The sequence below is a fragment of the Meles meles genome, chromosome 14 (assembly GCF_922984935.1).
Source record: "Meles meles chromosome 14, mMelMel3.1 paternal haplotype, whole genome shotgun sequence".
In the NCBI taxonomy this organism is placed as follows: domain Eukaryota; kingdom Metazoa; phylum Chordata; class Mammalia; order Carnivora; family Mustelidae; genus Meles; species Meles meles.
Window position 1 is genome coordinate 72,895,380 of NC_060079.1, and position 20,940 is coordinate 72,916,319.

At 42.2% G+C, this 20,940-nt stretch overlaps 1 protein-coding gene across 6 annotated transcripts in view; it reads left to right on the forward strand.

Annotated features, from left to right (window-relative positions):
- MBNL2 (muscleblind like splicing regulator 2) overlaps positions 1–20,940 on the forward strand; it is a 160,586-nt gene that overhangs the window by 99,059 nt on the left and 40,587 nt on the right. For all 6 annotated transcript variants that reach the window (XM_045978428.1, XM_045978430.1, XM_045978429.1 and 3 more), the window contains exons 3-5: positions 3,755–3,919; positions 14,576–14,776; positions 17,502–17,765. In XM_045978428.1, coding sequence (XP_045834384.1) covers positions 3,755–3,919; positions 14,576–14,776; positions 17,502–17,765 — 630 coding nt within the window. The remainder of the gene's footprint in view (positions 1–3,754; positions 3,920–14,575; positions 14,777–17,501; positions 17,766–20,940) is intronic.

The following is a 20,940-nucleotide window of genomic DNA, read 5'->3' on the forward strand; positions in this document are numbered from 1 at the left end:
CACACTTCACCATACTAACACTAGACTGAACTATGGGCGGGGCTGTTTGGTTATTTTTTATTAATTTTTAAAAATTTATTTGAAAGAGTGAGAGAGCAAGGGCCTTCTTTGGGGGGAGGGGCAGAGGGAGAGGAACAAGCAGACTCCCCTCTGAGCAGGAAGCCTGACACGGGCTCGATCCCAGAACCCTGAGATTATGCCCTCAGCCACCCAGGTGCCCCAGAGCTGTTTCTTTAAATATGAGTACTTACAGAAATACCCCAGAGAACTGAAAATATTTTTAAATGTAAGATACTTGAATAAGTATAATTAAGTAGCTCCCACCAAGTTTTGAAATACAACTCTTATCTACGGAAGAACCAAAAAGCCACAAAATACAAATAAATCTGTGATCTGCACCTCCTGCAAACAAAATATCATACACAAATATTTTCTCCTTCTTTGGTAATATTTTTTTAAAAGATTTTATTTATTTGACAGAGAGAGCGATCACAAGTACGACAGAGAGGCAGGCAGAGAGAGGGGGGAAGCAGGCTCCCTGCTGAGCAGAGAGCCCCACGCAGGGCTCCATCCCAGGACCCTGAGATCATGACCTGAGCCGAAGGTAGAGACTTAACCCACTGAGTCACCCAGGCGTCCCCCGTCTCTGGTAATATTAACAACAATTACTCAACGCTTACTATGTACCAGGGATATGTACCTCTAAACTTTGTGCATATATTAATTCATTGAATCCTACAACAGCCCTTAGAGAGAACACAATTCATGGCTCAGTATAAATAAAATAAAACTGATGCACAAGAAATTTAAGTAGTTTGTTCAAATTTACACAGGTAGGAAAGAGCAGAATCAAGTTATGTGCCCAGGAGTCTGCCTTCAGAGCCTATGAGCTTAACCATTTCTCTAACCCCCTAAAGAAGGACAGACCCCAGCAAATAATCTTTTTCCATTCCTCAAATTCTCATATTTTACCACATTTTCAATTGTGTTATACATCTTATTATTATATAACGTATATGCACACACATCATTTTATCAAGGATAGTGCCAGATTTTTTTCTTTTCTAGATTTTAACTATTACTAATAAATAGCTTGGTGTAGTGATGAAATTGAACCAGGTAGACATGAATTTAGAATCTAGCTCTACCACTTACCAATCATATGACCTCAGAAAAGTTCCTTAATATTTCTGGGTGCATTAGCTATTTTGTAAGATAGGTACCATTATGGCTGTTTTGTAAGGGGAAAATGAGATAACCGTGTATAGATTGTCTGGCACGTGGGTGATCAATAACATGCCTTACTCCAAGTGTGTAAGTAAGGACACTAGGAAATTGCATTAATTCTCATGAAAAAGAAAGTTCCATCAATAAATTACTAATTCAATGTTGTAAATCATGTTCTCTTGGCTAAAAACAGTTTGTACTCTTCCTTAAGTGTCCCAATTGTATCCAAAGATAATAGTATTTGTAAGAAAACCGTATTTTTTCTAGCCTAATCGAAACTTTTACATTTAGCTACAAAGGATTACGTTAGAAGACTAGTGAATCAGAGGGACGCTTATATGGATAAGCAAAATTGAAGAGCCAAACTGGTAGAAGTGTGGACGCTTCACAGATTCCATCCCCATGCTGTGGAACTCTCCTTTCCCGAATTCTCTCATTAGGGTCAGCTGTATGTTTGTGCACACAGGCCTTATACGGGTGTCTTGTATACCTGAGCCTTTCTGGGCTCAGCCTCCAGGTGAAGTGCTTGTGCTTAAAGAGAGTGTGGAGTGAGGTTGTCAGAAGTCTGGGGTGCATAGCTTCTGTATGAGAAATGGCACTCCGTTTAATCCTTTCCCACCCCTGCTGATGGTCCAGAGCTACATCTTGTATCCCACAAACCACTTCCCATCATGCATGATAAGAGCGTATTTGGGTACTTGGCCTATACACAGCCAATCCAGAGACTGGTCACACACCTGTGTTGTAGGAGCTGACTTCACACGCGTGCTTCTCCGAGACTTGATGTTAGCAACCTCAGCAACTGTCAAGGGAGGACATCATGAAACACAGAGCAAGGGAAAGTTAGGATAAAAACTACCCCGCCCCAAACTGCAGAGACAAGTAGATGGAGAGAGAAAGAGAGATTCCTAGGCCTCTTGGATTTAGATTATTTTTCATCACGTTTCCAGTTTTCCTATGTCTTTATAACAGACCTTCTAATCATTGACTTGGGATGGCGGTTTCACACACAGGGAGCTGCAGGACATGTTCAAAATATGAGCTTGAGACTAAGGAGACATACTGACCTATAACCATCGTTACAGAATTTTATTAACAGAAATGTGACCATTTCCTTCTGATGTCTCCAGTACCTGCTTGTGTCCTGCCTACAGAGGGTGACGCGACCGCTAATGCTAATAGTAGACCCTTAGGACGGCATTGGTTGATGAGACCAGACCACGAAAACCCAGCCTGCCAGCGACATCTGCCCTTCCCCATGGCGGCGGGGAAGGTTCATGCTGGAGAGGGAACCTACGCTGCCAAAAGTGCAGCTGAAATGAGCGGGAAACTGAGAACTCCAGATGTTTAGAATTAGGATGACTATAAACAAATTTGCTTCCCCAGATCCCCCAAGCCTGCCGCTTAAAATTATTTTTATATCTGGTAAACAAACCCATATTCTCTGTTCTTGGTTGCAAACAGAGTAATTCTTTAGGGAATGATAATACACGGGTTAGCACAGTCTGCTCTTCATTCTCCAGAAATTGCATAATTCACACATCAACATGATTCTCTCAACTGGTAATTTTGAAAACGTGGGAATTCAGTATGAACACTACGTTTGCAATTACTCTCCGAGACTGGCTTTATGCACACCTGTCACCAATTAATTGTTTTCGCCGGGCCGACTTTAACATCAAAAAATTTTTTTAATAAATTTATTTATTTTTTTTTCAGCGTAACAGTATTCATTGTTTTTGCACAACACCCAGTGGTCCATAACATCAAAATATTACTTTAGCCGTAAACGCTCTTCACTGTGTCCTATTGTGACAGTGAATTTGATACAGCTGTCATGGGAGTGGAGGCATGGACTTGGGGTAACAGCTTTTGTGTATCAAACTAATTAGTTGCAGGTAATTATCTGAGTTTAATGCCTGGAATTTTCACTAACGTATCTATTACTAAGAAATAGCCACTCCTAGCCTATAGACCATTGCCTCTTCTTCAATGATTTGAACAAGGGTTATCTTCAGCCAATCTGGAACACACATTTCAAGAAGTTCTTATTACTGTCCCCACTGCACAAATTTGGCACGTAACCATTCATCCTCGGTCAGCACTCCAGCATGCACAAACCACCATCGAGCAAGTTCAGAGAGTCCTTTTGATAAGTTCCTAAAAAAAAATGCTCCTCTGGCTGCCTTCCACCCGCCTAGGAGAAGGGTCTGCCTTTATTCCTAGCACTCAGATTTCTTTAGAGTCTCTTGTCAGAGTTGGAATCCATTAGAAAGAACAACCACAAAAAAATCTCAGAAAGCTCTGCTGAACAGGTTTGAGCAAGATCGATAATCATCTATTGCCTGATTCGCTCCTATGTTGCAAGTCCGTTGCACGTTCCGACACGAGTGCGCATGCGCACGCACGCACGTACGCACGCACGCACGGCATCCTTGCCTTTGGGTACGTGGAGCAATGGGTAAATGGTTGGCCGTAGATGAAAGCTACTCCCAACAGTTCTAAAACCAAAACATTCGTTTTACAGGGCCGTTGTTCAAGAGAGAACTGCAAGTATCTTCATCCTCCAACACATTTAAAAACTCAACTAGAAATTAATGGGAGGAACAATCTGATCCAGCAAAAAACGGCTGCCGCGATGCTTGCCCAGCAGATGCAATTTATGTTTCCAGGAACCCCACTTCATCCAGTGGTGAGTACCTCGCATCTAATGAAGGGCCTGGTGATTAAAGTGTTGGTACAGGCAGTGCTACATTGACCTAAAATGGCCTCCCTCTACTTTGTCTCTGGCTACAATTAAAGCAAATAGCTTTGAAGCTAAATGGATGCTGAAAATAGGGTGTTTGAAATTATTTAAATGGAAAAAATGTGTGTGGACGCAGTAGGCAAAGACGGTTTCTGAGCGGTGTCTGGGAAACCCGTGTCCCTCCAACTCTTGCTCACCTGTAAACTCCGCATTTGAACCACCTTGGAATGGAAAGAGTTCTCTACATTCGCATGTAGAGTGTGAAGCGATGATCTATGTGAAGAGGAGGCGTCGATGCCTGTTAGTTTGTTAGCAACCTAGAGGACTGTTTGGTTCCCTGGCATCATTTTATAGGGATAGGGTGAACAAAGTGAGAAACCGGAGTAGTTAAATGATTTACCCAAGGTCATGCAGCTAATAGGCAGGGGGGCTGGCGTTGGAAGTCAAGACATCTTGAGGGGCGGTCCCCTGGGGGCCCCAAGGCGTTCCCAGAGAAGGCTGCCTTAGCCACCCACACTGCAGTCTCTCTGAGGCTGGCCGAGGGTGTGGCAGCGGTGCCCAGGGCCACGAGATTAAATGCTCAAGGGAGTTCAGTCTTCGAATATGTATTGTGTCATATTTTCTCCTTGATTTCAATGTTTGAAAGTACTTCCTTAAAAGTCTGGAAATTGTTTTAGGAACCAGGCCCTGGGGAGAAGGAGTGCACTTGGCTTGAGGGAATTTCATTTACATTGGTGAATTGTCAAAAACAAGCTAATTTTTTTTTTTTAAAAAGCCAGTAAAGTGAGGGAAATTTGCTTTTATAAAGAAGTAATACACAAAAGACTATTGTTTAAAAATTAGTCTTTATTGTGTGAAAAGTCTGTGTTATTGAAAACTGCTAAATTAAAAAGGATACCTACTCCTGAGAAGTACTTTGTTGAGTGTCTGCATGATGAGATGGGAAGGGTGGGAATGGTAGGAAGAGGGAGAGAATCTGGGCAGATGGTTCACATTGTCTCCACGTTTCTGCTCAAAAATGGTGGCACGAAGTAGCCAGGACCCATCTCTGCCCAGAGTAAAAAGGGAAAAAAAAAAGTGACAGGTGCAGGGGGGCTCCATCATAAATGAGACAGTCTTTGGGGCATAGACAGAGCCATGAGACAGGCAAAGTAAGATTCAGGCAAAGGGAATTATGATTTTGAATGAGGCAAGAAATGCCACTTGGAGGAGGTCCCAAATAAGTATATCCTAAAGGATGAGTAGAGGGGAGCTTAGATCTAAGGACAGCATAGACAGAGTTTTGAATACATTTAACACCAAATATAGGCATTTAAGTGGATCTATTTAAAACCACACACATGTATAATTTATGGTTCTCTATTGATGTATGCTTGTAAATTATTTTATTAAATGACCTAAAGCGAAAATAATTTAGTTATTCATATTAAATAATGTCTGTAGGAATAAATTTAGAACCAACAAGGTCAACATAGTAACACTGCATTATGTGTCTGTCTCACTCATTGTAATCATTCACTTCTTATTTATTTAGAATTCATAAAGATTGACCCTGGTGCTTAATCATGGCAGTGTTGATAAGAAAAGTCCATTCCCATTGTTAACTATTAGTTGAGCTTCTTTTTGGAAGTTATGTTTCTATTTTGTCTCAAATATTAATTAGGAGTGAATAACCATGATTCATCTATAAAAAAGGAATTATACATTTAAATATTTCAATAGATGTTTCTAAATCCCAGGAAATCCCGGAATGAGAAGTGCGATGCACTTAAAATCATAAACTGTACAAACAACTTCAGAGTCTCAGGAATCAGTGACCTAGTACAGTATAGTGGGCCAGATAACGGCCCTGAAAGGTATAGGGGACGTGTAAATGTCACCTTACAAAGAAACTAGGTCTTTGTAGATATGAGGAAGTTGGTCATCTTGAGATGGGACTGTGTTCCTGGATTAAATGCAATCACAAGGAGCCTTATGAGAGAGAGGCAGAGGGAGAGTTGGCACATACGGAGAAGGAAAAGGGCAGTGTGCCCGTAGAGGCAGAGACAGGTGGCAAGACCACAAGCCAGAGAATGCCAGCAGCTGCCAGAAGACTGAAGAGGAATAGATTCTTCCCTTGAGCCTCTGGAGAGAAAACAAAATGCCAATACCTTGATTTGGGCCTGATGAAACTGACTTCAGACTTCTGACCTTCACAACAATACAAGGATAAATTCGCATTCTTGTAAGTCTCCAAGTTAGTGGCAATTTGTCAGACAGGCCACAAGAAATGAATAACACATGGAATTGCTAAGACGAATACACTGATAAACACAGAGTAGCAGGTACAACTCCATTTTTAGGTTTCCTTCTAGACTCACCTTCTCCAAAGAACTATGGATACTTTTTCCACTCCCTCCTAACTTCCATCCATCCTAAACCTTGTCCCTTGATTATCTCATCAGTGACCTCCATATTGCTAAACCAGTGGTCTCTTTTGGCTTTGTTGTGTCCTCTTAGCCACATTCAACCCACATAATCAGCCCCTCCTTTGTGGAATGCTCCTTCCACTCTGATCTGTCTTCCTCCGCAATAAAAGGCTGGCGATGTTGCCCTTTGTGTTCCTCTACTATGTGCGGAGGCTGCTGTACAGGGAAGTTCCTGGCACTGGGCCTTTCCTTCCTGATCTCATCCATTCCCATGGCTGTGAATCATCTGTAATCTGAGAACTCCCCTATATGTATTTCCAGTCTTCTCCTTGGAGCCCCAAGTTCACGTATTTGCTCACAGGAACGTGACATGTTCAAGCCCAATGTTCCCATTTCAGTAAATGCAACCAGCAGTTTCAAAATCAAAATTAAGCAGATTCTTTCACATCCAGTCCATCAGCAGGTCCTGCCATAATTGCTTTCAAGTCTGCTTCCTTCTCTACCTTCTCCAACCCAAGCCTCCATCAATCTGTTATTCAAATATTTCCGTTCTACGCTGTCATTTTCCACTCTTGCTTTATTCCAGTGTATTCTGCATACAGCAACCAGTGGAATATCTGTAATACATAAAAGCTTCATATCACTCCCTTACTTAAAACCCACTAGTGCTCTCCCATTTCGTTAGAGACAAAGTGTAAGCATGTAACCATGACTGTGCTCTAGAATGTTGTCTGTGCCCTAGGCCCCACCAGCTCACCACCTCATCATGGGCCACTCTTCTGTATTCAATGGAACCAAACCCGGCTTTCAGTTCTGTGAACACACAAAGCTCTTGTTTGCCTCATGGGCTTTTGCTCTTGCTGGAAGTATCCTACTGCTCATTACATGATAACTTGATCTTGTCCAGAAGGACTCCAGATTCATTCTCTGTGACCCACCACAAACCTCCATCACTGCCAGGGAGGCCTCCTCCTTTCTGTCTATCCATAAACATAAATCAAAGTTTTGTTTGTTCTTTCCCATTAGGGTTTAAGTTTAGTAACTGTACACACAGTGGCCTGGTACAATGTTTGTACCAAAAAATAACTCATTGAGTAAATGAAAACACATACCATTCTTTCCTCTTATAACTCTTCTGTCTCAAAGTCACCATATTTTAAAAGTCCCCTTCGGTTTTTTCCTCCTGGCAGGTTTTCCCTCCCTGATTCCTAATAAGACATAACAGTAATTCTTTTCCTTTCCTTCCTTGCACACCACACTCTCCACCCAACACACAGCCTTTGTGTCTACACTCAAGATAAAGAAGTGAGTGGTTAGAACTATTAAGCTTAGTAATATTGCAGTGTACAAAATCAAAACATAGAAATCTGTCATCTTTCTATACACTAATAATGAACTATCAGAAAAATTATGAAAAAAAATCCCATGTATAACTGCATCAAAAGAATAAAATCTCTAGGAATAAATTTAACCAAGGAGGTAAAAGGTCTGTGCACTGAAAATTATAAGATATTGATGAAAAAAAATTGAAGACAGAACTAAGTGGAAAGATACTCCATGCTCATGAATTGGAAGGATTAATATTGTTAAAATAGCCATAGGACCCAAAGTGATCTACCGATTCAAATAATCCCCATCAAAATTACAATGGCATTTTTCACAGAACTAGAACAAATAATCATCAAATGTGTATGAAATCACAAAAGACCCTGAATAGCCAAAAAAATCTTGAGAGAGAAGAACAAAGCTGGAGGCATCATGCTGTCTGATTTCAAACTATATTACAAAACTGTCATCAAAACTGTACTGTGAAGCAGTACAGGTCTGGCAATTCACAGACCTGTACCCCTGGGGCTAATAATACATTTTATGTTAACAAAAAAATTTTTAAAAACTGTATAGTATTGGCATAAAAAGATGCTTAGATCAATGTAACAGAATAGAGAGCCTAGAAACAAATTCACTTGTAGATTGTCAACTAATTTACAATAAAGGACCCAACAATATATAATATATAATAGGAAAAGTCTTTTAATGAATAGTGCAGGAAAACTGAGCAGCTACATACAAAAGAAGGAAACTGGAACCCTATCTTACGCCATGCACTAAAATTAACTCAAAATGGATTAAAGACTTGAGTGTAAGATCTGAAACCATTGAACTCCTTTCCTAAAAGAAAACATAGGTGGTGACTTCAGTCCTGTGATGATTTTGGGGATTTGATAATGAAAGCAAAGGCATCAAAAGCAAAAATCAACAAATGAGACTGCTTCAAACTAAAAAGATTCTGCCCACCAAAAGAAACCATCGACAAAATGAAAAGACAACATATGGGATGGGAGAAAATATTTGCAAATCATATATCTGATAGGGGTTAACATCTAAAATACAGTAAGAATTCATACCACAGTATAGTAAAGAAGAAAACAAAATCCTCTGCCCATTTTAAAAAAGGGGAAGAAGATCTGAATAGACATTTTTACAAAGAAGACAGACATACAGATGGCCAACAACACTCATCGTCAGGGAAATGCAAATAAAGATCACTGTAAGATACCACCTCACATCAGGCACCTGGCTGGCTCAGTCCATCGGGCACCTGGCTGGCTCAGTCAGTTAAGCATCAGACTCTTGTTTTTGGCTCAAGTCATGATGTCAGGGTGGTGACATGGAGCCCTGTGTTGAGCTCTGTGCTGACTGGGGAGTCCTCTTAAAGATTCTCTCCCTCTACTCCTCCCCCGAGTCAAGCATACACACACACGTGCTCTCTCTCTCTCAAATAAATAAGTATTTAAAGAAAAAGAAAGGTATCCCCTCACATCTGTTAGAATGGTGTTATCAAAAAGATAAGAGGTACCAAGTATGGCCAGGATATGGAGAAAAGGAAATCCATCGCATTGGAATGTAAATTGGTGCAGTCACTGTGTTTCTCAAAAAATTAAAAATGGAACTACCATATGATCTATTAGTTCCACTCCTGGGTATTTATCCACAGAAAATGAGAAGACTAACTTGAAAAGATACCTGAACCCCTATGTTTGTTGCAGTATTATTTACAATAGCCAATATATGGAAACAACCCAAGGGTCTGTCAGTGGATGAATGGGTAAAGAAGATGTGGTGTATATACACAATGAAATATCATTCAGCCATTAATAAAAACAAAGTCTTGCCATTTGCAACTATGTGAATGGACCACAAGGAGATTATATTAAGTGAAATAAGTCACATGGAAAAAAACAAATACTATATGATCTCACTTATACATAGAAGCTAAAAAAAAAAAAAGAAAAGAAACAAAAAGGAAAAAAAAAAAAAACCGAAGAAAAACAAAACAAAAAACCAAGCTCATAGAGAGATAAGTAGATAGAATCTATCTATCAGTCTTTTAGATAGAAAGATTGGTAGTTTCCAGAGGCAGGGGAAAGGGACTAGTGAAATGGGGAAGAGGGAGTCATAAGGTACAATCTTCCAGTTACTAAAAAAAAAGTAATTTATGGGGATGGTAATAGTCAGCTTGGGACTACAGTTAAGAATACTGCATAGTTGAGTTAAAGCCTCTGCCTTCGGCTGAGGTCATGATCCCAGAGTCCTGGGATCGAGCCCCACATCGGGCTCTCCGCTCAGCGGGGAGCCTTCTTCCTCCTCTCTCTCTCTCTGCCTGCTTCTCTGCCTACCTGTGATCTCTCTCTGTCGAATAAATAAATAAAATCTTTAAAAAAAAATACCACATAGTTGAAAGTTGCTAAGAGAGTAAATCTTAAATATTCTCTTCACAGGAAGGCAAATTCTGTACCTCCATATGGTGATAAACCTTAAAGACTTACTGTGGTGATCATTTCACAGTACATACAAATATTGATCATTACATCATACACCTGAAACTAATACAATGTTGCATGTCAATTTAAAAAAAAAAAAGAAAAAGAAGTGTGGGGATTGGTAGCCTTTAGTAGGATAGAGTTTTAAGAGCCTATACAACTCAGTCCTCAAGGACAAGGTCTTGCATTGAGTAGTCTGCCTTCCAGAGAAGCTTCTAGAAGAAAAAAGAGCAGGCTAAGGATGCCATGTTTTTAAACCTTTCAGTTTGAGTGTTGAATACCTACCCTTTGAAGTCAAAGCTTTCTACATGTATGAACTCTACGCTCCTCTTTTAAAAAGTCAACTGACTAAATTCTAGAGCCATAAAATACCTCAGGCCACTTAGTCATTACTGCACAGCACTGAGCTTTCCTTCCACTACAAAATATCAAAGAACAAGTGCTGAATGTGTGTGTGTGTGTGTGTGTGTGTGTGTGTGTGTGTACGAGAGAGAGACAGAGAAGTCTTTGAACCCGGTTCTACTGGTGTAACGTACCGAGAAAGAAGACTAGCATGGGAGAAGCTGAAGAGAGAAACACAGGAATGTGGCATGAAGTACAGAAATTACAAACAGCAAGGCCAGCATTTCAGAGCCATTTTTGTCCAGAAGACGCCGTCGCTTTGTCCTCCGGCCTCTCTAGCTGCAGCTCGTTCTGAGAGATGATCAAGGACCCAGTGGATCCCATCTCAGACAACCTGGCGGGAGGCCTTCTGCAGAAACCACGGGGCCGAGGCTCCCAGGCATGGGCTGGTGTGCCCGGGACCAGAATCATCTGGAAGTGCTGCTCTTCTCTTCTTAGCGGCAGCTAAGCCCTGAATTCAAGTGTGAGGACATGACGTCAGCCTGGACTCTACTGGGGGAGTTTAATTTGAATCTGGGATACTGGGATTGACTTTTCCAGGGCACCGCTGTTTGGAACAGCCTCACCCGCCCCTCCCATGTGGAGAAGGCTGATGGTGGGACACAGCTCCCCACCAGCCCTCTGGCCTTAAACTCAAAGACATTAGCGCAGCTGGGGCGGGGGGGTATTGTCCCTCTTCTGTTTTAAGAAATTACTAGCAAAATCTAGGGAGTGCGGAGGAAGAGAAATAGCCCCATACTGGGTGCTTTGCCCTGACTCCGCCTCGGCGGCATTGACCTTGCATGATCCATTTGGTCTATACTCTACACTGCTTTCACCTGTAAGTTCTCACGGCCACGCTTGCCCTTCACAAATATTGAGAAGGTTAAAGAAGACAAGGTGTGTGAGAGCAGTTTGAACACTGGGAACCCTTCAGAGGCATAAGGGATTACTGTCAACAGTGATAATAACGGAGTGCCTGTCTCCGAAGAGGACCTTAGCTTTAATTCTTACTCATTACCTTCAGTGAAAAACAATTTATTAAAGAGAGAGAAAATATCTCATTGACTCTATCAGACCTATAAACTTACAACTTTCAGCTACAAGTGAAAGAAAGTGTGTATTTTCTCAGCCCATATTTCAAAAAAGAGAAGACATTCGCTATCACTTATTAATCATTAATAGATTTAATACCTCTGTTATAGCATGACTATGCTGGTTATATTCCTGTTCTAGAAGCAGTGGGCCTTTTGGGGGAAAAACCTTATTAATGCTAGATTTTATACTACTGATGAGAGCTGTTTACCAATTTCTGACCATGGGAAGGGGCTGGAAAAATAATACCCAGTTTGCCCCAACTCTTGAGCTTAAGGTTTTAAGCTGAGCTTAAAGTTTTATGTCCTGTCTGCTGTTGAGAAACTAAACCCCGGGGAGGTTAACTCACTGCCCAGGATAAACGTTAACCGGCAAAGCTCTAGATTTGAATTCAGATCAATCTCAGTCTAAAATCTGTGGTTTTATTTTTAAATAATACTCTCTCTGAGCCGTGTCGGAGCTATCATTAGTACAGCAAACTGCAACATTCATTTTAGATCATTACATTAGATGAACAAGTAACATACATTTTGGAAAACACGATCTTCCTAATTGTAATAGATTTGTTGATACGTGAAAAGGTTTCAGGAAAGGAGTTTTGAGGTTCTGACATCCTTTTGACAGTCAAGGTACAAGCTGTGTTTATGCACCACTCTGACCCTGACTTCAAATGATCCACAGGGGGAGGGGTTGAGAATTTGCTGCTACAGAAAGTCGAAACTGGGGGTTTGGGGGGAGGACTCTCTTCTTTCAATGTTTACTTTGATCATTGGTCTCTAGGTTAAATGACACACTTAGTACAAGGGTTTTAATACTTACTTTCACAGTTCATCTAGGACAGCGGTGCCCAAACTGGGCTACACATCGAATCATGTAGTAAATTTTTTTTAATGCAAATTTTGGGGCCCCTGCCTAGACCTATTGAGTCTGGTATCTCTCTATTTAAGAAATTCCCCACAGGCATTTCTGATAGAGCTAGTTTTTTGAATCACTGATCTGTTGTGATTTATGACCTTTCAGCGTTGATTTTTTTAAAATTCTAACATTATGTAGTCATACTATTTAAATCACTTGGCTTTCTTTCAAGAACACTAACTTATAAAAGCTATAGTTCCTGAAAACCACAACTTTCTGTAATTATGGCTCAAATGGGTTGAAAATGGAAAACATACACATATAAAATTTTGGAGAAAAAAATTCCTAACTGCCATCTATTTCCCATGTTGAGACCTCATGTTGCAACTCTGTCCCAAAGTGAATTTTACGTCTGAGCCATAAAGATCTAAGAGCCCCTCGTGGGAGGGCTACGGCAGCGCTCGCAGACCATTAGAATCACCTCTTGTGGCCCCCAGCCACTATGGTAAAGACTTCCAGACTCTCTGAGAACTCCCTGCACAGACTATCAATATTTCACTGTTTTCTAACATGAGCATTCATAAGAGATATTTTTCCATTATTGCTGTCAACAAAAAATTTGTTTAATAAACATAGATTGTTATTTTTCCCATATGTTCAACAACTCATTCAGAGCCATAAATAGAAAACAAGAATGTTACTCGCAATGTATAAATAGCGAAGTAGAGTGACAGGGCCAATGGCATGGTTCGGTATTAGAAAATCACATTAACACAAAATTGCAAATATCTGCATACTGGTCCTAAAAATAAGTTAAAAGTCATCGTTAATTAAAAAAGCAAGCAACCATTCGGGTACAATTTGGTGTAAAATTTATTCTAAGGAAAATCTTCAGCATCCTCAGTTTTCTCTTTAATATATTTTTAAAAGATTTTATTTGAGAGAGAGAGAGGGAGGAAATGGGAGAGAGCATGAGAGGGGAGAAGGTCAGAGGGAGAAGCTGACTCCCCGTTGAGCTGGGAGCCCAATGCGGGACTCGGTCCCGGAACTCTGGGATCATGACCTGAGCTGAAGGCAGTTGCTTAACCAACTGAGCCACCCAGGCATCCCAACATCTTCAGTCTTTAACATTTGTTCTGGAAGAGTCAGGCAAAGTTTCTTGTTCCTTTATATTATTTCCTTTCTGAAAGGTGTATTTTTAGGGGGAGCTTTTAAAAATAATCAAATGGACCCCTTAGTGTATTTCTTCTTAGCTGTGGACAAGGAGTGTAGGGATAGAGAAGTTTAAATAAGGTACGGAATGCATTTATCACGGCTGTGCTGATTTTGACCTAGGAAACCAAACTAACTTTGAGTGGCCATTTGAAAAATTGGCCAATTGAGAAATTGGCCAAATGATGCTCTTCCATTGAAACTTTTAGGGAGGGAGAGTTGTATCTAGACATGGTTGTGCTGGACCGTGAAATAGCAGGTTTCCATGAACATTGCCTATGAACACTGGGATACGTGCGTGCTAGTGATGGGCTATGGAACATGCTGGTGAGTTTGAGAAAATGCAGCCCCCAATAATCCCCGCTTTTTGAGAATGTACAAACTTGATCAACTGGAAAACCAGGCACCATTCAAAGCTTTTCCTTTATTCGTGTCCTTTTTGAGAGCCATGAAGGAGAAAGGAGAGAATTGGAGTCAGCCTTCCATAGGTTTTACTCCCTTACTAACATTCAGTGTTTGGAATGATGAACAATTACAGTGAGAATTAGTATTTTCTTTTCTTGAGAACGCCTTCATAGAAATAAAAGTTTAACCTGTTCACTATAATTAGGTTTCTACGATGTTCTCCCATGATTTTTTGGTATGGTTTTAGGAAGAGAGGATCTATATGGCTTTCATTTTTATTAAGCAAGACAAAACAGGAAAGCTTAATGAGCTTTCGCAGATACTGGTTTATGCACACAAAGAGTCTTATCTATGATGAATTGCTGGTGATTTTTTAAAGTTTTATTCTAAAGAAATCTTTGTCCTATGTTGTCTTCCTTTAACAGCCCACTTTTCCTGTAGGTCCCGCCATAGGGACAAACACGGCGATTAGCTTTGCTCCTTACTTAGCACCTGTAACCCCTGGAGTTGGGTTAGTCCCAACGGAAATTCTACCCACCACACCCGTTATTGTTCCCGGAAGTCCACCCGTCACTGTCCCGGGCTCAACTGCAACTCAGAAACTTCTCAGGACTGACAAGCTGGAGGTACTTCAATTATATTTGTGGTTTGAGATGCATTTGGGGTAGAAGTGTAATTCTATGTAAGTGAACCCTTGTAAGATACTCATTCAGTCTTGCAAACAGCCACATGCACGGACGCACGCACACACACATTCGTCTAAAAGCCATGCATTCATAATTCTGCGGTTTCCATTTAAGGCAGACTATAAAGGAAATTAGTCTGCAGGAAAAGAATTAGCTTAGCACAAACAAAATTTACCTACCAGGAATGTGTGTTCAGGGGCAAAATATTGAACAACCAAGGGAACTATCAGTCAATCACTGTGCAGACCACAGAGATGGCTCCTGAAGGCCTCCAGGTGCCAGGCAGTAACCTCTGATGGATCCTGGAAAGGTCTGAGAATGGGCAAATCAGGGGCCCAGTAGTCAGGCCAATGGGGGGACACTTGGGCACAGGGGTGGGGGTAAGTAGGACCATGACTGTTGACCACTTGGTGTGATCATATGTCAATATTTTAAGAACTAATATGGTTATATTGGTATGTTCCAGAATCTCAGCTCTGGTTGTATTGTTGGTAAGCAGGGAAACTGGAAGCTGGGCCAATTTAGTTATCGATTGAGATATTTCCTTTAAGTTCAAGTGTTCCATAAAAGTCAAGAAAACAAGTCCAAGTATTTATAGAACATAACTGTTAAGTCATGAGTCAAGCCAACCTTTATGGGGTAACATTTCTCTTTCATCAGAGTTAGAGGATTTATCTTACATACTATATGCTGTGATAGTTAACAGAGCATTTTATACAGGTACATAAAGATTCTCGTAGATTTTTCAACAAGCTCCTTTAATGCCATGACCCATTAGAGTTGTTAGGTGATGTATGCACAGTTAGGATGCTCACCTTGCTTACGTTGGATCACTGGAGAATGTTCTTTCAAGGTGCATTTGTTTAAATATTGACCCAAAAAAATTTTTTTAATTATAAATATTTACCACCTAATTCTTGAGGGCAGTAAAATGTGGCTCCCTAATACCAGCTTCAATCTGGAGTTTATGGATCCCCAAACGAAAAGACTATAGTTCCTAACAGTACTGTTTTGATCCAGCCCGCCCCTGTGAGTATAGAACAGACCTTTCATGGTCTGCAAAAGTGTTTGGGGCTCCACCTGCTGGACCCTTGGAGCTTTAGTGTTCAGTTTCCGAGTGTGTGGTTTAGAAAACAAATCAAATCAGCCTAGTTGGGGACAAATCCTCCTCCCCATCAGGACTAGTAGACAAAGACATTGAAAAATAATTGACAGTGACTTCATCGGGGCAGCTTAGAGTTCATTTCAAACTAGGCATGAAGTCAGCCACACACAGAAACCCTTGGAAAACGTTTGATGGCCAGTCTGCACCTCTGATGCAGTCTCAGACGAGAGGATTGCATTTCGAGAGGAAGGCTGACTCAGAATTGATGGGAACAGCTGAGTAATTTTTATTTTGTACACTTTATGAACTAAAGATGGAATACTGGCTTGTAGCCAAAGCAGGAGAAAAGAGGAGTAGTTTTGTGACCTATCTGCTTACCCTTCAGACTCTCTTGGCCACTGGTCAGTGAAACTGTATTTTGCAAGCCCCTTTGACTTGCTCGGGGCTCGTCTGTCACATTAGTGACACTTCGTATGACGTCACTGGTGGTCAAGATGCCAACCACCACTTCAACATACTGACTTTGGAACGAGAGCCTAAAAGGGAAATAACTTATAATTTTACTATCAGTTCTGCCCTGCTACTGATATTTTAGAAATATAATTATCTTGTCTATTTATTTTCCATGTCATCTTATGTTGTTGACATTCAGGGCAGAATTAAGAATACTCCTTAAATTTCAAACAAAACTTTCTTTACATGGTAAACTTTTGATCCACCAGACTCCTTAGAGGATGGAACATTCTAGTACGTGAGACTTCAGGATAACTAAGGATTAAGGACTATAAAAGCAACAGCAACACATCACTTCAGACTGTTCCTACTTTCCTCCACTTATTTCTCTCCTTTTTATCTTTCCTTTCTGTCTGTGCTGTCAAAAACAGTAACAGAGTGGCTTTAAATGCAAGTTTCAGCATCTTAGGTACAATAGTTCTGACTTAAAGACTGTAAGTATAAGTTGTCTTTGTAGAGCAGGGGAGACCTAGAGGGAAACAGGGCTATTTAGTTTCACCCCACCCACTGCCCATCCTCAGGCGAGGAACAAGTCTGTTTCCCCCAGTTCTGTCTGGAGTTGTACAGCTGCACCCTAGGAGCTTGGTCTGTGATACTGCAAGCCTGTGGCGTCCCAGAGCCCTCAGGACAGGAGGAGATTTGGATATGGACATACATGTCCAAATTCCATACTATATATAGATACATATACATATACATTGTGTCCTAATTATTGTAAAGTAGATACAGAGATACTCACACTACCCAGAGATAAAGGGAGGCTTTGTTGACTTTCGTGATTTTAGCCCAGCTGCAGACTTTTGACTATTTTCTCAATCCAGAGTCTCACTTCAGAAAAGAGGGCGCAGCCCAACTCACATCAGTTTCATCCTGGTTGAGTCCCTGACAATCAGATTTTGTATCGGAATGGCACAAAAGCCACCATGAAAAGAAAGGAAAAGCATTTATTCCTTTAAAAAAAAAATTTTTTTTTAAACATAAATGGCTGCGCTAGCGGCCCTCAGGCTTCCTTCTGCATCTTCCGCTCTTCTCGCCCCCGTGTCCTAGGTATGCAGGGAGTTCCAGCGAGGAAACTGTGCCCGGGGGGAGACCGACTGTCGCTTTGCACACCCCGCAGACAGCACCATGATCGACACAAACGACAACACCGTAACCGTTTGTATGGATTACATAAAGGGGCGTTGCATGAGGGAGAAATGCAAATATTTTCACCCTCCTGCACACTTGCAGGCCAAAATCAAAGCTGCGCAGCACCAAGCCAACCAAGCGGCGGTGGCCGCCCAGGCAGCCGCGGCCGCGGCCACAGTCATGGTAAGTGGGGCGCGCCCGCCGCGCACCTTCCTCCGCCGGGGCCCGGGGAGCCGCGGGGCGCCCCGCGGGATGCCGACGCTGTCCCCGCCGCCGGGAACTAGGGAAGGCTGCCATCCCCGCTGCTCCGCTGCCTAAGTTCTGTTGGTGTTTTCCCCGGTTTGTTTTGTTTTTGTTTCCCCCTCCTTCCCTTCTTCAGCACAATAAGTAAATCCCTCAGGCGCAGGGCACCCCGCGAGCCGCCAGCACCCACCCCGCCCCGTAGCGAGCCCACCTGGGGCTGCTCCTCCTCCTCCTCCTCCAGGTGGGCCTCCGCCGGGAGCCCCCGGGAAGGGGGGCCCGGGCCGCCCCGGCGAGGCAAGGATGGCTGAGCCCTGCCGCGGAGCGCGGCGGCCAGCAACAGGTGACCGGCAGTGACTGGCTCGCCCCGCTCCTGTTTCCCCCGCTTTCCTTCAAACTTTCTCCCCCGAAGTGAAATTGTGTGCAGAACATCAAGTCAGGAAACAGACGAAAATGGAGCTCTCCCGACTGGTGCTTTTAAAAAGGGGCGGGGGCAAGGGGCTGTAACCCAGCCTGGCGTCCTGAGTCACTGTAATGTCCCTTAGAAACCAACTGCCACCGCCTCCTCCCCTCCTCTGCCTCCTCCATGTTTTCCTCCTGCTGCTCCTCCTGCATTTCCTCCTCCTCATCTTCCTCCTCATCCTTGGGGAATCTGTTACAGCCCCAGAGCCTCAGCCCCACCCAAGCCCTTTGGGATTAGAATTCCAATTTTAAAACATCCTCAGGTGTTTTGTATACACATCAACAGTGGACAAGCACCTGCCTAGAACTCAAACTTGGCTATATTCTGGAATTACCTGAAGGGTCAATACCTTGAAAGGTTCCAATATCGGCCCCTTCCCCCAGAGTTTCTTACTTTACTGGTCTGGGTGTGGCCTGGGCAGTGGCCTTTTCTGAAAACGCTCATGGGATTCCAGTGTGCAGCACAGTTTGAGAACCATCACGCTAGGTTGTAGAAATTGCTAATCAGTTTTAGGTGAGATCGCTGGCTTATCAGAAGCCTGTTGCACTATACTATAGACACTGTGCATTCCTTCATTCATTCATTCACTCATTCAAAACGCGTGATAAGAGCTAACACGCATTGGACCCTTGCTGGGGAGCATCCAGAAATTAAGCAGATTTTCTTGCCCTTGAGGAGCTTGGAGTTGAGTGAGTGAGAGTAACAGTGCTCCTCAGTGATGCTGGAAATGCACGACGGGGTGCAGCGGGGACTCAGTGGGCAGTCCTTCCTTAGAAGAGACACACAGGGCTTCAGAGATGAAAGATACGCTTTAAAACGCAATCTTCTAACTACAATACAGAGAAGTTCTCCCTCTTTTTTGTTGTAGTTAAAAGAGCAGTTGACAAAACTGATTGTAATTGGGAGTAGAGCTGGGGGGGGGGAGGATGTGGAGATGGATCTTGAACACATAGTAAGTTCGGGCTTCCAGATCCGGTATCGAGAATACAAAGGAGTAAATCGCTTACTTAATGCTGATGAGAAAGGAACCCTTTTAGCAAGGGAGGGAGGTCTTTTGTACATTTCTCCAATGTGGAATCTGTCTCACCATCCTCTTAGTGAAGAGCTCATCCTATAAGAAATAAAACTGTTTCCGCTGTAATCATTATTTTAGGCCAACCTAAATTAGGTGATTGTCAGGCACATTTTTTCCACTGCACTGACATTATAAATCATAACTGGGTACCAAGGGTATATCCCCAAGCTAGTCAGGACTCCAGCTGCAAAAGACAAAAACCCAACTGAAGTAGCTTAAATTAAAAAGTTAGACTTCATGTGGTGCTCTCCAAAAGGAAGTCGAATAGAGATTAGCAGTACCTGATCCAGAAACTGGAAAATCAGTAGATCTCTCGCTTGCTCTTTTTTTTTTTTTTCTCTTTTCTGCTTCCCTTGGCATATCAGCTCTATCTTCTAAGACCAGGTTCTCCAAGGCAATAATGACCATGGGTCTAGACTCCTGTGGGGACACATTCTTCTGTTTTCTGACAGGAGAGAAAACAGCGTCTTCTACAGCAGTTCTAATGAGAAAAAAAAAAAAAAACAACTAAAGAACAGTTAAAGATTATTCTGAAAAAAAAAGATTATTCTGGTGGCTCTCCTCATGGTTAGAATAATAGCATGCCATGATTGGCTCAGTCTGGGTCACAATAGCCAGCGCTGATCACTGGGGTAGGAGATGAGATTCTGGGGGTATGAAAAGAAATTAGTTCCTATACCTCAAATACCTGTTGCCACAACAAACTGCTGGTACTAATCATGACTGGAGAACTGAGCCCTGAATTTCTCTGTGCCTTGATCGTATCTGCTGGTTTATGAGAAGCACCCAGACTAATATCCACGATCCGTATACACTTCAGTCACCGAAGGAACAGTGCAGCCCATAAAGGTCAGTGGTGGGCGATGGGGAGAAGAGAAGAGATGACCATTGACCCCAACATGTCATTCCTCGACCTGATATATTCAGAGACCCAGCCTGTACCCCTCTGCGTGCCCTGCCAGGTGCCCCTTCCACACACTGGCACATCACACTCGTCAAGGTGCGTGGAGGCTACTGCCGTGGATGTGAGGATATTTAGTTACCGTAGTTCCCGGGACTGTCATACTGTGCCCAAATTTGGAGTTCTGATATTTCAGGGGGTCTTCCAACATCCTCAGAGACAACCCAAAGGAATATAGTTTCAGGACAAAAGCCAGCTTCTGACAATGACATGAAAATTACTGAATCTGTCATGTCTTTTTAGTTGAAGCAAGAGGCTCATTTGAACCAGCCTCAATGCAGCTGGATAAAGTCGAAGTATTCCTGCCCCAGCGGCAAGATTACTCAATGCACTGAAAAAAAACCCTCTTATTTCCTTATTTAAAAGAACAAATGGGAGTGATGATTGCAGTCAGAAGATATTAGTATTCCATTCACCTGGGCTCCATCTCCCAACACAAAGAATTTCTGTAATGCAGTTTGTATTATTGTCCAGGGATTTCCCCTTCTTTGATTAATTGGACCCTGAAAACGCACTTAAAGCTTTGATTCCAGAAAAGGAGACATTTATTTCCTTTAGAGCCCAATTCTTTCACAATACGTCTTAAAACCTGAGCATCATCCTCACCGGATTTTTTTTA